At 38.8% G+C, this 17,120-nt stretch overlaps 1 protein-coding gene and 1 long non-coding RNA gene across 3 annotated transcripts in view; one reads left to right on the top strand and one right to left on the bottom strand.

Moving 5' to 3' along the window:
• TTC21B (tetratricopeptide repeat domain 21B) overlaps positions 1-17,120 on the bottom strand; it is a 78,200-nt gene that overhangs the window by 21,012 nt on the left and 40,068 nt on the right. For both annotated transcript variants that reach the window (XM_077883438.1, XM_077883439.1), the window contains exons 19-22: positions 14,826-14,932; positions 8,412-8,600; positions 6,698-6,808; positions 5,379-5,460 (exon numbers count right to left, since the gene is read on the bottom strand). In XM_077883438.1, coding sequence (XP_077739564.1) covers positions 5,379-5,460; positions 6,698-6,808; positions 8,412-8,600; positions 14,826-14,932 — 489 coding nt within the window. The remainder of the gene's footprint in view (positions 1-5,378; positions 5,461-6,697; positions 6,809-8,411; positions 8,601-14,825; positions 14,933-17,120) is intronic.
• Positions 11,187-16,810, top strand: LOC144304845 (uncharacterized). Its single transcript, XR_013371831.1, has 3 exons — positions 11,187-11,397; positions 12,570-12,647; positions 16,212-16,810. It is a non-coding gene; the product is annotated as an uncharacterized LOC144304845 (long non-coding RNA).

Below are 17,120 nucleotides of genomic sequence, written 5' to 3'. Positions count from 1 at the left end.
ACATTCTGAGGGGTTCCGCAGGGGGGCAGATGGTATGTGCAGAGAGACAGAGCAGCAGTGCTCAGGGAGTGCTGGTAAGTCCAAGGTTTCTAGATCTTAAAGTGGAGGAAGAGGGGTAAGAGGTACAAATGGACCAATAATTTAAGGCCATCTTATTATCAAAAGAATGCTGATTTTAGACTCTATCCTGGAGAGCCATCCTAAATTTTAAGCAAAGGAATAGCTTTTGATTTATGAAAGTGAGATGAAGTCCTATGAAGGTGTGGGGCAGCAGGAGCCGAGAGGCTGGAAGGTGAGTGTGGAACCTGCGCTGGCCGCCGGGTGAGCAGGGGCTAGGAGAGGCCCCCTGTGTGTGATAGAGGCTCCTCCGCAGTCAGACCTGATGGGCCCTGTTCAGCAGTTGATGTGAGGGGAGGGAAAACCCAGAGAGAGACTTTGCCTGATGGAGATTTTGAAAGAGAAGAGGTGTCATCTGTCAAGAGAACAGTAATTCCACCCATAAGAAGGATTCTCTACTAAGATTAAGTCAAATTAGACAGTGTATTTCTGAAGTAAGCTAAAATACAGCATTAATTTAAGGTATGTGCTGCTAAGGATGACTTATAATTCATGCGGAAAGTATAAACACAGAGGCGTTAGAATAGTTCTGATAAAACAGATCTGTGAATGGAGTCCTACTAGGAATAAAGCATAGAACACAAGGTTAAAAACATAACAACGACATAGACAATGACAATTTTCTTGACATTTTATATTTTCAAATGTCTAGATATTTGAGCCATTCATTGATCCATTCAGCCAATAAACATTTCTTTTGCACCATCTATGTGTCAGGCAATGTACCCAATGCCAGGGATGTAAGATGAACGTGATGTGATCCCCACAAACTTGAGGAGTTTGCAGTTTCGTGGAGAAGACAAATGTATGCAGAAATATTTTCAGGCAATCGCTAAAAGAAATAAAGAAGTATGAAGGGAGTTATCCAGGACTGGGGTAATCAATGCGTCCCAGATTGTTGAGACCTTCTTTCTTTTAGTTTCGGAATTCCGCATTATCTAGGGGATCCTTCAGTCTCAGGCAAATCGAGGTAAATGATCACCCTACTCAGCAGCACATAAGGCATCTTACACAGTAAGTGGTGCCAGAAAGACACAAGCTTTTGTTCTTGGCAGAGGGTGAGTATATTTTGGACTATGTGTTGGGAAGGATAGTGAAGAAGAATAAGGAAGGCAAAGTACACTATAGGCGAAAGGGAAAAGAAACACGCAAGGATTTGGAGGTGTGGACACCCATCATTTGATGTTTGCTATTTCTGGAGTACAAGGTCCTTATGCTGAATTTACAAATAATTTATTTTGTACTTGTTTATAAACAGTCCAAAGCTGCCAGTCAATTTGACTATTATTTATTAAAAAAAAGTGCTGATGCTAAGTTACTTGGCTGAAATGAAATTCACATGACAGATGAGGGCTTCTTCAAATCTTCTATGTGAGCATCCTAATGTCATCAAGGACTTAAAAATATTCACAAGGGCAAAGGTGTGTTTTTTAAAGAAACCAGGATGGATTATTCTCTCAGAGGAAAGTGCTGCTACATGGAAACAGCTGGAGACAGAATGAAAATAGCATGTATGCTCCCTTAAGAGGCAGTTCAGAGAAGAAGGAAAGGACAAAACTGAGTCTGGAACCCAGGAGAGGAGCAGCAAGAGAAAAATAACAGGCCTAAAGCAAGCAAGAATCAGCTGTGGGCAACTGGGTGGGCAGGATGGGCCTGTATTTTGAACTCTCAGAGAGTAGAGGGGGTAAGGTGTTGACATAATTAACACAGAGCAGAAGCTGGGACCCACGGGGGCAAGAAACAACCAGGTGTCCCTCAAATTCAAGTTTTTTAAAGGTATAAGCATTAGTAACTATAACACATAGAGGACTTATGGTTCTTGGAGTTGCCCTACTGGAAGGAGAACCACCCTGGGTTCACAGCATCCAAACCGGGGAGCTCTGATCGCCTGTGCCATCGGCCCACCGTGGAGCCACCAGGGTTGACAAGAACTGAATGACAGCTCTAGGACTTCTCTGAGCCTTCAAACTCTCCTTGGTAAAAACACAGCTAATACACAGGACTGTTTCCACCTTCCTTTCCTGTCCTCCCTATCCTTCCCCCCTCCCTCCTTCCGTCTCCCTTCTTTCCTTTGCTCCTTCCACTCTTCTTTCTATTCAATATTCACTGAGCACTAAGCTGACCAGATACTGTTTTAAGTCCTGGAAACACAGCAGCAACGACACTTCCGGGCCACTTGATGTTTTTGTTCTGTGATTTATAATTTTTGTTTTGGGAGCATCTGGATGGTTCAGTGGTTTAGCGTCTGCCTTTGGCTCAGGTCATGATCCCGGGGTCCTGGGACAGAGTCCCAGATTGGGCTCCCCACAGGGAGCCTCCTTCTCCCTCTGCCTGTGTTATGTCTATGCCTCTCTCTCTCTGTGTCTCTCATGAATAAATAAAATCTTAAAAAATAATTTTTATTTTGGTTTCTTTTACAAGGGTGATATTAAAACACACACACAAGGTAGAAAGCAGAGCAGTAAGAGGTGTTATAGATACAGGATGGCCATGGAAGGGCGCTCTCAGGAGACCAAAGAGAAAGGCAGAGGACTCAGGTGTCCTGTTGATACTGTGGAACCTTTGTGACACTCCCTGCATCACCTACTTTTAAACTTCTTGTACGTAAGAGAAAAAATTAAAAAGCAATAATTACTTGGGCCACTGGAATTTCGAGGGGGGAGGGCATTCTCCGCTACTTTCTGTTTTCAGCAAAAAGCATTCCTGAACTGTCCAGAGGCAAGGAACAGAAACCAGGGTGAGTTACGAGAAGAGAGCAGTAAAAATCTATGTGAGAGATGACGGTGGAGACCAGGTGGCAGCAGCACAGGAAGCAAAAGGTGATGGGATTTCAGATTTACCCTGAAGGTAGAGCAAACAGGGGATCTGCTGACAGACAGGATGTGGTACAGAGAAAGATGAGCCAAAGGTCACTCTAAGGGTTAGGGCCTGGGATGCTAGGGTGGCTCAGGGCGCGAGTCCCGGGATCGAGTCCCATGTCGGGCTCCCTGCATGGAGCCTGCTTCTCCCTCTGCCTGTGTCTCTGCCTTTCTCTCTCTCTGTCTCTCATGAATAAATAAATAAATCTTTAAAAAAAAAAAAAGTGTTAGGGCCTAAGTGGGTAAGTAGTGATGCTATTTCCTAAGGAGAAGAATGAAATAAGGAGTAGATTTGAAGGGAGGGAAAGATCCACTGTTCTCTGTGGACATGTTAGGCTTGAGATCCTGGGACAGCCGAGGGGGAATGTAAACAGGCGGTGGTGTGTAGGAGTCAGCACCGGAGATGCACATCTGCAAGACACCAGCACACACACAGCACATAAAGCCACAGGCTTGGATGAAGTCAGCCAGTGGGCTGAATGGATTAAAAAAAGATTTAAAAGTTCAAGAGCCATGGTCTAGAACATTCTGAGATTTACAGGTCATAAAGAGAACACAGATCTAACAAAGGGGTGGACCGTAGGAAGGGGAAAGCCCAGGTAAGGCTAGCAGGCCAGTAGCCAGTGAGAGCCCTTAACGGGGAGGGGGGTAAAGGAGGGGCCGTGCTGAGCACAAAGAGCCCAGCAATCCACGTCAGAGCTAAGAAGTGGATGCACTGTGGAAGGAGCCTCGGTGTCCATCGACAGACGAATGGATAAAGAAGCTGTGGTCTATGTAAACAATGGAATATTCCTCAGCCATCAGAAACGACAAATACTCACCATTTGCTTCGACGTGGATGGACCTGGAGGGTATGATGCTGAGTGAAATAAGTCAATCGGAGAAGGACAAACATTATATGGTCTCATTCATTTGGGGAATATAAATAATAGTGAAAGGGAATAAAGGGAAAGGAGAGAAAATGAGTGGGAAATATCAGAAAGGGAGACAGAACATGAGAGACTCCTAACTCTGGGAAACGAACTAGGGGTGGTGGAAAGGGAGGTGGCCGGTGGGTGGGGGTGACTGGGTGGCGGGCACTGAGGGGGGCACTTGACGGGATGAGCACTGGGTGTTATTCTATATGTTTGCAAATGGAACACCAATAAAAAATAAATTTATTAAAAAAAAAAAGAAGTGGATGCAGGATCCGATGCAGGATCCAGCCGCACCGAGTGGCTGGCTGCCCTGCAGAAGGGGCTGCCCTGGGCCCCGGAGGCGAGCTGACACAGGGGACACAGCACGGGTGGATGCTGCCTACAGGAAATCTGCTAGGAAGGACAACGCAAGAATGGAGCAGCAGCTGGAAGGAAGAGTAACTGGAGAGTTAAGAATGGGTTCAGCAACTATAGCCAAACTGTGGAAGGAGCCTCGGTGTCCATCGAAAGATGAATGGATAAAGAAGCTGTGGTCTATGTATACAATGGAATATTCCTCAGCCATTAGAAACGACAAATACCCACCATTTGCTTCAACGTGGATGGAACTGGAGGGTATTATGCTGAGTGAAATAAGTCAATAGGAGAAGGACAAACATTATATGTTCTCATTCATTTGGGGAATATAAATAATAGTGAAAGGGAATATAAGGGAAGGGAGAAGAAATGTGTGGGAAATATCAGAAAGGGAGACAGAACGTAAAGACTCCTAACTCTGGGAAACGAACTAGGGGTGGTGGAAGGGGAGGAGGTCCACCAGCAACTGGGTGGCGGGCACTGAGGGGGGCACTTGACGGCATGAGCACTGGGTGTTATTCTGTATGTTGGCAAATTGAACACCAATAAAAAATAAATTTATTATTATTAAAAAAAAAAAGAATGGGTTCAGCAAAGGGCTCTCACACCACGCTCCTTGCAGACAGAGGAAACAACGACGGGGGCAGGAGAGAGAAGTGGAGGGAGAGAGCCCTCCAGGAGGTGGTGGGGGGCTGCGCGTGGGGGGCACACCCGGGGAGGACAGTCGCTGGGGGCAGGCAGGCCTGGTGACAGGCCGATGGAGACCTTCTCTTCCAGTCATTCCTCCGACTCAAGTAGGAGGCAGCATTTTTAGCTGAGAACAGGGAAGGGGGAAAGGGGACTGGAGGCTTGAGGAGGGAGGAGAAAGTGTACAAAGCAGTTGGAGTGAGAGAATTCACTAGAGAAACACAGCAGCTGCCAGGCAGCATGTGAGGGCCCACTGGGGTCTGTGGTCATAATTCAATGGGAGGCCAGTCAATGGTGTTGCGTTTTCCTTACAGCGCTTCCTGCTGCTCAGGGGCAAGTGTGGAATAAGTGGACAGCTGGGTTCAACCGAGGCTTCCCCAACAGGCAAAGGGAGGAGAAGAGAAGTGATTGTGTTATAAAAACATAATCAGTGGATATTTACCTGGTTTGCGCTCTAAAAGCTGCTGTAAATGAAACACCGCTTGTTCATAGTCCTGTTTCCTGAACATGAGGTCGGCCATCATCTATAAAGGTAAAAGTTGGTTCTAAAAATATTGCCGAAAAAAAAAAAAAATAAAAATAAAAATAAAAATAAAAATATTGCCGTATTGACAAAGCGTATCCTTTCCTGTCAAGATTTAGGGCTACGTAAACACACACGAAAAACAAGAGGAGGGCAAAGTTTATAAAAAGGAGCCGTTTAAAATTCAAGTACACCTTCAGCAGATTAGCCCTGATATCAGCCTAACGGGAGATAATTAAAGATGTGAAACAGATCGCTCTGCTCACAAAACTTTATTTTTAGCAGAAAATATGTCTCAAGTGGTTATTTTAAAAATAGAAATTTGAAGGGAATTGCACACTCTATGTGTTATCATAGAAAAGATGCCTCCCTGGACGTGGCTAAAATGACGAGAAGATTTTTAAAGACCCCAAACACTCTTAAACCCTAAATATTTCAAAGGAATAAAATGAGCAAGATCTACTGAGCTTTTCTTATTGTGTGTTTTAGAAGGGATACTTTTTATATTTCTTTTCAGCCATAATGATAACTTTCAGTGAACCTCACACACTGTCATCTATGTAGCTGTTTGAAAAGCAATGCATACCTCAACCCAGGCAAAAATGAGGAAGCAAAGCAAAACTCAGAAACACACCATCTTAGAATGACAGTTTTTTTCTGTAACTCCAAAAGTCCCACAGAAACTTTTAAATGAGTCCAGCATCTCTGGCTAAGTACAAAAAACTTAGTCTTTAGCAAATGGTAGCTTTATCCCGTGAACAGCTCCTGACGAAGGATCCTCTTAGGCATGAAGGAAAATTAACGAGACCCAAAAGCGTAAGTAAAGGCTAGACTAGGTTTACTATTCTTTGTTTCTTAAGAAACAAAAAGATTCTTGGTCTTTATTGGTAAAATGTATTAATGATGTTAAAAATATTATTTCTTCCAAAAGCCAACACAAGCTAGGCCTAAGTATTAGTTTTATCGGGGTAAAATTTGAAACCTCCACATGAAATATAAAACACAATGCCTTGGGGATCCCTGGGTGGCTCAGTGGTTTAGTACCACCTTCAGCCCAGGGTGTGATCCTGGATCGAGTCCCATGTCGGGCTCCCTGCCTGGAGCCTGCTTCTCCCTCTGCCTGTGTCTCTGCCTCTCTCTCTGTGTCTCTCATGAATAAATAAATAAAATCTTCAAACAAACAACAAAACAAAACAAAACCACAATGCCTTTACAGCACTGAAGTCTCCTGGACTAACCATGGTGGCAGCCTCATTGTCCTGGTCACTCTGGAGAAGTAGAGCACATTGCCGGAGGCAGGCATCTGGATCTTCCTGTGCCAGGTATAATCGTGCCAGCTCCAACATTATCTGTACAGAAAAAGTGCAACACCAGTCAGAAACTGTTTTGGAATAAAAAATGAATAAGGAGGGACACCTGGGTGGCTCAGCAGTTAAGTGTCTGCCTTCAGCCCAGGGCGTAATCCTGGAGTCCCGGGATTGAGTCCCACATCGGGCTCCCTGCATGGAGCCTGCTTCTCCCTCCTCCTGTGTCTCTGCCTCTCTCTCTGTGTCTCTCTCTCGAATGAATAAATAAAATCTTTAAAAAAAAATGAATAAGGAAAATGTGTGTGACTTTTGTGTGACCAAAAGTGATTGCAGTAAACATGCCCAGCACGACAGGCAGGAAAACTATAGGCATGTTCGGCTTTACTTTCTCCAATACTGGAAAAAAAGGAAAAGAGAAACACAAAGCACTGTGGAAAGGATGCTGATCTTAAACCAGATATTAGATTCTAGTCTAGGCTTCTCCACGATGGGCCCAAGTCCCTGTTACCTCTTGAAACCTGTTTTCTCATTTGAAAAATAAAAAGCTTGAAGCAGATAATTTCTAAGGTATCCTTCAGATTTGAAACCATGATTCCAACTCCTTTAGCTGTCACTAAACAAGGTACCTGTTTGGTTATGCCTTAAAGGTTCTTTTTGCCTTACATCTGAGTTGTATTAATTTTAAAAGGTTCAATTTAAAACCTTAAATTCTAACATAGGGTTGTCTTTTGTTCTACATCATGAAATAAGTCTCAGAGACAAATACCATATGAGTTCACTCAGATGTGGTGTTTAAGAAACAAAACCAAAAAGCAAAGGGGAAAAAAAGAAGAGAGAGAGGCATAAACCAAGAAATAGACTTTTAACCACAGAGAACACATGGAAGGTTACCAGTGCGTGTGTGTGTGTGTGGGGGGGTGGGGAATGGGTGAAATAAGTGATGGGGATTAAGGAGGGCCCTTGGAGTGATGAGCACGGGGTGTTGTGTGGAAGTGCTGAATCACACTATATGGTACATCTGTAACTAATATTACTTTATGTTAACCAGAACTTAAGTTAAAAAAAAGAAAAAAGAAAAATATACATTTTTTTAAAGAAAAAATCATCTATCAAGTTCTGAGAGAGTAACAGGATTTTAGTTTACATAACCAGACACATAAAGAAGTTTTCTATACCAGTATTGTCCTTACATTTATCCTCATGCTGTGCCAATTGAGATAACAGATTCTAGTCACACTTTTGTTCATATCCACCAAACAGCAATTGAAATACAGAGGTATGCAACCACAGTTTAGTAAACTCAACTGAATCATCTAGATCCAGATATTTGAAATTGAGAAATTGTTTTACAGTGATTACTAAAATACAGATTAATATAAAAGAACTCCAGAGCTTATGGATTTTCTTTATAACACTTTACCATAATAATTTTTAAAGCTCTAACATTAGTGTAAGGCATCATAAGTATTTTGAAGAATTTCTAGAAAAGATGCTTATTTTTCAGCTTGTATTTTTATGACATTTTTCTTTTCTTTCTTTCTTTTTTTTTAAACAAATAAGCTGGTCAAAATTTTACATTTGGGGCCACAGTATAACAAATGACATCTGGAATAAAAGGTGGTGAAAATTTTACAAAGGTACTGACCTTATTATCTGTATCACAGTGAACAAGAGCCTCTCTATAAAACTTAATTGCTTTTTCATAGTCTCGCTGAGCAACAGAATGTTTTGCAATCCCTGCACAAATTTCAGCTGCTAACTGTTTCTGTGCGGGAGCTGCGTCTGGCTGTTCCATCTGAACACGCTTTAGTACCCGAGTTTGTAATTCTCGAGCCTAGAAAAAAAAATATGGATAAAAAGGAATTTTAAAAAGAAATAGAAAATAAATGAAACAATTCTCAATAACTCACACACAGCATAATTTTACAGAAGATCTACTTATGCCTTATTGGCCCTCAATCTAACAAAGCCTGATCCAAGGAAAATGTCTTAATTGAGGTCTTAAACATGCACTTGTTTGCAAATGAGCCAGCATGCACGTATCTTTCCAACTGAAGTACACAAAAATTACGGAGTCTTTTCCCACTGTAATCAGGATTATGTACAGAAAGCTCACTAAGGAGGAAATGCAACCATGAAACAAATATTTGAAAAAATAATCTAGGTGCTGTAATTAAATAAGTGGAAATGTAAAATGTTTATTAAATTAATAAACTACTATCTAAACATTATTAAATCAAATATTGGCAAGTCTCAGGCACTAAGTACATCCATATATTGTTGATGACATACAAATGAGTCCAATCTTTCTGGAGAACATCCTCACAAAACATGCTAACTCGATAAACTAACCAGACTATTGAATCTAGCTGGTTTACTCTTTGGAAGGCTATTATGGATATTACTTAGAAGAAAAAAAGAAAACATGTTATCTGTCATAAGGGAAAAAATATCTTTTGTTTGTCGCAAAAACACAAAAAGAAACAACAAGAAAAAAACAAACCTGAGAGCAACTCAAATGTCTAATGACAGAGAAATGACTATTGACTGGCAGAGTTTATGTAAGGTCCAGTGCTAAACACACCCAGGAAGGGAGGGGTGCCTTCGAGGTGAGAAGGTACAGTAGGTTGCTAAGCTGGAAGATTATGGGCCTTACTACCTACATGTTTGATTTCTGAAACACTGAGACCTTCCTTTCGTAATTGATAGAGAAATCCTATGTTTTAGGTCTTCACAATAAAATTTAACTTTGAGCTATAGATAAGCATCCACTAATGCATTCATGCATTCATTTAACAAAGAATAAATGGCCACCATCTGCCACACATTCTGCTACACACAGGGAGCCCTTCTGGGCACTCTTGTCAAAATGTTGGTTGACAATTGGTCTTTGATGAAGATGGTCTAAAGCTGAGTATTCTTTAGAACCAGAGGTCATAATATTAATTTAAGGCATCATAATAAGCGTTCTTTTAGAAATGAAAGAGGAAAGATTAGAAAAATAATGGTGTATAGAGCATGTAGTAAAGATTAATACTGTTTCATGAAATTTTTATTTTGGTTATACTAATGTATGTTTACTTAAGTACAGAGGGATGTGTACACAGGATTGTTTCATGTTGTGTTGTATCAGCAAATATTGGTGTGCATGGTTTTGCACATAGGTGCACAAACATCCACTCTTACACACAAAAAAACTCTGAAACAATTGGTCTAAATAGACTGATTGTATCTGTTTCGCAGTATCTTTTACACCTGTTGTGCCAGTTTAATTATTAATTCTACCTTCTTCCCTTTCAAAAGTATTTGATTTGAATCATAAATTCTATGGTTATTCTACGTCTCAAGGATATACAATTCATTCTCTAAATAGTCTAATTTTTACCCCTGCATCAACTAAATCTCTACAAAGTCAGATAAGATCTCATTAGCTTAATTTCCTAGATGTTGTGATGCTTTGCATTTTCTTTTTTTCTTTTTAAGATTTTATTTATTTATTTGAGAGAGATTGAGAATACCTGTAGGGAGAGAGAAGCAGGCTCCTTGAAGAGCAGGGAGCTAGACATGGGGCTCAATCCCAGGATCCTGAGACCATGATCTGAGCCAAAGGCAGATGCTTTAACTGACTAAGCCACCCAGGTACTCCTATGCTTTGAGTTTTCTTAAAGGTAAATAATCAGGGCACAGTTTTTTGAGCACAAATTTTTTGCATTTCCTATTAAAGGCATTTCATAAAAGAACACTCATCAATTATTATAAGTATATACAATAATCATTAGGAAACATTTTCATATAGAATAAAATTTTTTTGAATAATTGATACCATTCCCTATGTTTTCCCTTGGATTCCAGAAAGATCAGAACTAAATTTAATTATCTGTTACAATAACTATGTTGACTTTGATTGTCAATATATTTAACTTTTCTCTTCCTCTTCTTATTTTATAAATTCCCTAAAATCCTTGGATAGATGAAGCATAAACATCTTATTCCACAGACTTAAATACAATCTGTTCATATTAATGAAAACTATATAAAGTTATGAAAGTCATAAAATTGTTAGTGTTTTATAGCATATAGGTTGTTTATATCTGATTTAGATTTTATTTTCACAAAAAAATGGTTAATATGCCAAAAGTGGACTTTTTTTCCCTATATTTGTTCCTGCAATTAAAAACTTAAAATAAGTTTCCTTTCAGTCACTCAGCTAAAATTTTAAGCACCTATCATGGAAGACAGATTTTTTAAGATGACTCCCATGATTCTCACTTCTTGGTCTTCACTCCCTGGTACGATCATCACCCCTCTCTGTGTGAGGTGTAACCTTAACTTGCTTGTAACCAACAGAACATGGCAAATATACTGGAATGTAACTCCCACGATTACAGCACATAAGACTCTGTCTTGTTAGCAGACTCATTCCACAGTCCTCCTCCCTTGCTGACTTTGAATAAGATAAGTAGTCCTATTAGCTGGCCTACCAGGGAAAGAGCTGAAGAACTTCTAGGATTTGAGAATCTCTAGGATCTGCAACAAGGAGCAAACAAGAAGCTGGAGCTCTTGTCTTATAGCCTTGAGGGAATGAATTCTACTAATAACCTATATAAGCTTGGAAGTAGATCCTCCACCAGGTAAGTCTCTAGATGAGGACCTAGCCCTGGTTACAACTTGACTATCTTGACACCTTGTAGAGGACCCAGCTAAACCATGCCCAGAATACTGACCCACAGAAACTGTGAAAAAAATAAATGCGTGTATTGTCTTCACCAACTAAAATTTATGCTAATTTGTTACACAGCACAGAAAACTAATGAGTCAAGTATTTGCTAGGGGCATAAAACATGAGACTATACCCACACTCATGGAAATTTTAATTTTAGCAGAAAGATACATAATAAAATAACTACCACAAATTATGAGTTTTATGGCTGAGAAATACCAGTCCCTGTAGGAGTACATAATACGAAACCTAACCTGGTCTTGGAGGTGAAGTGAGATTTAAAGAATTATTGGTAGTCACACCCAGGTGAGTTTGGGAGAAAAAGGGAGATGGAACTAGAATATAGGCATTAGGAATTACAGGTGAGGGATACTATTGCTTAGCCAGAGAATTAGAAGGAAAAATGGCTAGAAATACAGAGAAAATTTACATCAGGTAAGTTTGTTAAATTATTTGGTTTTTATTCTAGAAGGAAGCTTCTTCTATAGGGCAATTACTACTACATGTTTATAAGCCATGGAGTGACAAGATCAGGTCTGCCTTTCAGACTAATTATGCTGGTGTTGGAAGAGAATAGGGATCAGTGAGGAGGCTATTGGAGGCATCTGGCAAAAGATAATGCTGGACGGGGCTAAAAGGTGACAGAGATGACAGAGATGGAAAACTGTGGAGTTATTTCAGAAATCTGAAATTTTTAGAAAGTAAAATTAATAAGACTCGGGGCTTCCTTAAATGCAGTACGTTTTTCCACTTCCTAAAATGTTTAGCAACTATGCAAAAATACTGTGATGGAACCCTTCAAGTCCTATAATTTGGGGATTAGGCTCAGTAAATGGCTCCTAAATAAATGAACTTAAAATATTAAAAACTTTTATGACATTTATAAGTTTTTATTTGAACTGTAACTCAAGATTTATCATTTTGGAGATAAGAATGCAGAGAATGTTAACAAGAAGAATTTTATGGTTCTTTACATTTTATTAAAGATGAATAATCTCTGTGCTATAACATATAAGCTTAAAATTAGTAAAATTTGGTTCATTGACATTGTCTAACCATGTATACTGTTTATTCTCCTCTTAGTGTTGCTTGATGTATCTGCTCAGATAACATAAGGACTCATGTAACCAGGGCAATGGGACTAGCAGTATTCATAAAAAGGTAAAATAGGCCAAATTCACTTCTGAAATATTTTCGATGTCTGAATTTACTAAAATTACACGTTCCTAGTAGCTAATGGTAGCTAACCTAAGGTTAGGTATAATTTTCTTATCATGTGATCAGAAAATACGGATTAAAACATACCAACAATTAAGGATAAGATATTAACATTTTAAAGATTACATGTTGTAATGAAATCATAAACTTAGATGGGTATCACAGAAATCAATTCATTCACAGCTAGAATAAAAAAAATTGGACATTTTGACAAGTTATTGAAATATGTCATTTTACACACATAAACACACACACACACACACACCACTATTAGCTAATGCTCAAAGTCAAAATATTTGATACATTTTTTGGAGAATGCAGAACTCTTTTGAGTACGTGAAAATTAGGTCAAAAGGTGGCAAGCAGTGTGGTCTCCTAAACACAGGATTACTAGTGAAATGCTCTATGTTCCACTTCAAGCTCAGAAAAGATGTAGGATAAATCAATGAACGAACCTCACTTAATAGACACATGTTGAACTAAGCACTCAGTAATGACAGAAACACATTATTTCAAATCTACATGGAACCTATACCAAGATTTATTATAAGATAGAAAGCAAGATTTAACAAATATCAAAGGATTGAATCGTTCAAAGTATGTCTTTGACCACAATGGAATTAAACTAGAAACCAAGATCCAAAAGATAAAAAGGACTGAAATATAAAGAACAAACTGGTGGATGCCAGAAGGGAGGGTATGGAAGGATGGATAAAATAGGTGAAACTGATTAAGAGGTACAAAAAAAAAAAAAAAGGATAGCAAGAAAATCAGAACTGCTTGGAAATAACCAAGGAGGTAATCAAAGTGGAAAGGAGGAATATTATGAACTGAGTAATAATAAACTTTATTTATTATTTAAAGTTTAAAGGAGGTAGCTAAAGCAATGCTTAGAGAAAAATCCATTACCTTAAAGGAACAAGAACAGAACTAATGCCAACTAATCCATTATCTAACATACTATTTGAATAAGCTAGGCAAAGATCAGCAAACCAAATCCAAAGAAAGTAGAAGAATTTAGTTAATGAACTAAAAGGAAAAACATTAATGAAGCAGAAAAGGCAAAAGTAGGTTTTTTTTAAAAAATATTAAGATAATTAATGCCTGCCATAATTTATTATTAATAGTAGAAGGAAAATAAAACAAAATCTCCTATATCAGGATCATAAAATAAGTCCTTTTTATAGTACTTGCAGACATTCAAAAATAAGATATAATGAAGAAATTGATGTCAATCAACTGGACAATTTGATGAAATGAACAAATTACTTAAAAATGCAACAGTTCAAACTAATATAAGAAGTTTAAAAATAGTTTAAAATCTGGAGATGTTGAATTCACTAATAAAAACCTTCCATCAATGAATCCTCAAGATCCAAATGGGTTTTAATATTGAATTGTTCTAAACATTAAAGAAATAGCAACAGTCTTAGAGATCCAATCTCCCTCATGAACACAGATATACAGATTTTGAACAAAATATTAGTATCTTTAAATTTCAGCAATATCTTTTTAAAAATCACAACAAAGTGACATTTATTTAAGGAATATAAGGGTGGTTTAACATTTGAAAATCAATCGATTTAATACACCACATTAACGGGGAAAAATAGGGAGAAAAGTCATGAGCATCTTGATAGCTGCAGAGGGTGAAGTTGATAAAATTTAAGTCATCTATTTAAAAAATTGTCAACAAAATAGAAATCGAAAAATCATCAAAAACCATCAGCTGCTTAGGAATACAATTAAGCAAATGTGTAGAAAACCTCTTCTTAGAAAACCTCAAAATATTAAGAGAAATTAAGGAAGATATAAATAAGCAAAAGAGAAAAAAATGAGTTCAAATTCTGCCTGTGACCTAGTCATGTGACTACACAAATTATTAAACCAAGTTTCTCAGCTCTAAAAGAGAATTAAAAATATCAACTCATTCTAACTGTTATAATAATTAGCAATAACACATTTAAGCAGTACAACCCACTGGCATTCAATCATTATTTCTATTTTGGCTTATTTTCTGTGGCAGTTGGGCTGAAATAAATTGTCTTCCTCTTATATGTGGCATATTCCCTTCTGCTCTGACCTCCCACCCCACAACCATTCAGAAATAAATGCATATACCCGTTGTAATGAAGTGATTGCATCATCAGGTCTTTCCATTTTACTATAAACTTTTGCTAGAAGAACATGAGAACGTCCATCTTCCATTAGAGCTGACAGTTCATTTACTATAAAAGAAGATAGTGAGAACAAATATTCATTTTATTTATTTATTTTTTTTTATTATTTTTTTTTAATTTATTTATGATAGTCACAGAGAGAGAGAGAGAGAGAGAGAGAGAGACACAGGCAGAGGGAGAAGCAGGCTCCATGCACCGGGAGCCCGATGTGGGATTCGATCCCGGGTCTCCAGGATCGCGCCCTGGGCCAAAGGCAGGCGCCAAACCGCTGCGCCACCCAGGGATCCCTTTTTTTTTTTTTTTTTTTTTTTTTTTTTTTTTTTTTTACAAATATTCATTTTAAATGAATGTTTACATTTTCTACAAGTTTTGATAGTGGTCTTACAAAAGAACGGTTTGACTAATAGTGAAAAAAAAAAGTTGAAAAACTTTGTTGGTTAATTGAAGAATGGCCAAATTAAAAAAAAAAAAAAAAAGATTTAGGATAAAAACTAGCTGGAAGAAAAGTTAAAGGACTAGATAACAACAAGGTTTTCCTTTTTTTTATTTTTTAAGATTTTATTTATTTATTCAAGAGAGACACAGAGAGAGAGGCAGAGACACAAGGCAGAGGGAGAAGCAGGCTCCATGCAGGGAACCTGACGTGGGACTCGATCCTGGGTCTCCAGGATCACACCCTGGACTGAAGGTGGCACTAAACCGCTGAGCCACCCCGGCTGCCCCAACAAGGTTTTCCTTAAAAGTGTATTAAAAGATAACAATGTAACAACATATAGGAATTTCAATTTTCATTTTTAAGCCTATAAACATCTTTGTTTATTGAGGTCATTAAAAAATAATAGAGACAAGTTGCTATGGGCAATTAAGAAGGTAACTGCTGTTTTTAAAATAACAGGTACTTGATACGTGATGAAATATGGACCTTCAGAGCACCAACTTTGATGGCAATATGGTTTCAAATCTAGGCCTTCTCATTTACTAGCTATTTAACCTTGAACAAGGTACTGATCCATTTTGTGCTTCTCTTTCATCTGTAAAATAGCAGAAATAACAGTACCTATCTCATAGGGTTGCTATAAAATTTAAAAAGTTAGTAAGTTATGAAATAAGTTGCATGTGCAAAGCAATTAAAATAATCTAGTTAAGTACTATTTGAATACCTGGTATTATTACTTAGTGATTTAAGAGCAATAAAAAAACCCTAGATAAGTAATAAAAATATGTTTCTTCCACTATCAAGTGCCACATGTATATCAAAGTGGTTTATATATATTATTTATTTCAAATCTCAGCCTGAGGGGCAGGTTCCATTATTGCTATTTTACAGGTAAGAAAAGCCATGAGATGGCACAGGAACGAGGAGACTGTCACATGGGTCAGAGGAGTAATGTTGCGTACATGAGAAGGGCCCCACAGCTCTCTCTGAAGACTCTCTGAGGGAAATGGGAGATGGCTGTGAGCTTGAGCAGACAAGAGCAGATCTATTTCATTTAAAGGCTCAATGTATCTACCCTACGACCCACAATTGCACTACTGGGTATCTACCCCAAAGATACAGATGCAGTGAAATGCCAGGTCACCTGCACCCCAATGTTCATAGTGGCAATGTCCACAACAGCCAAACTGTGGAAGGAGCCACGATGTCCTTCAACAGATGAATGGATAAAGAAGATGTGGTCTGTATATACAATGGAATATTACTCAGCCATCAGAAAGGATGAATACCCACAATTTGCTTTGAAGTGAATGGAACTGGAGAGTATTATGTTGAAATAAGTCAATCAGAGAAGGACAATCATCATATGGTTTCACTCATACATGGAATATAAGAAATAGTGAAAGGGATTATAAGGAAAAGGAGGGGAACTGAGTGGGAAATATTAGAGAGGGAGACAAACCACGAGCGAGTCCTAACTCTGGGGAACAAACAGGGTTGGGGAAAGGGAGGTGGGCGGGGGGCTGGGGTGACTGGGTGATGGGTACTGAGGAGGGCACTTGACGGGATGAGCACTGGGTGTCATACTGTATGTTGGGAAATTGAATTTAAATAAAAACAAATGGCAAAAATAAAATAAAATGTAAATAAATAAATAAAGGACTGCAGCTGCCAGGTTGAGAGAAGTTACAGCAGGGCTGTGGGGCTGAGGACGGAATAGGGAGTAGAGGTGGCAGGTCACTGCCACAATCCACTGGAGACGACGGCAGCTTGTACAGGGGGGGGCAGCTGTGGAACCAG

This window comes from Canis aureus, chromosome 34, assembly GCF_053574225.1.
Source record: "Canis aureus isolate CA01 chromosome 34, VMU_Caureus_v.1.0, whole genome shotgun sequence".
Taxonomy (NCBI): Eukaryota; Metazoa; Chordata; class Mammalia; order Carnivora; family Canidae; genus Canis; species Canis aureus.
The sequence above is the reverse complement of the archived record's forward strand: the minus strand, read 5'-3'. Positions and strand labels throughout refer to the sequence as shown.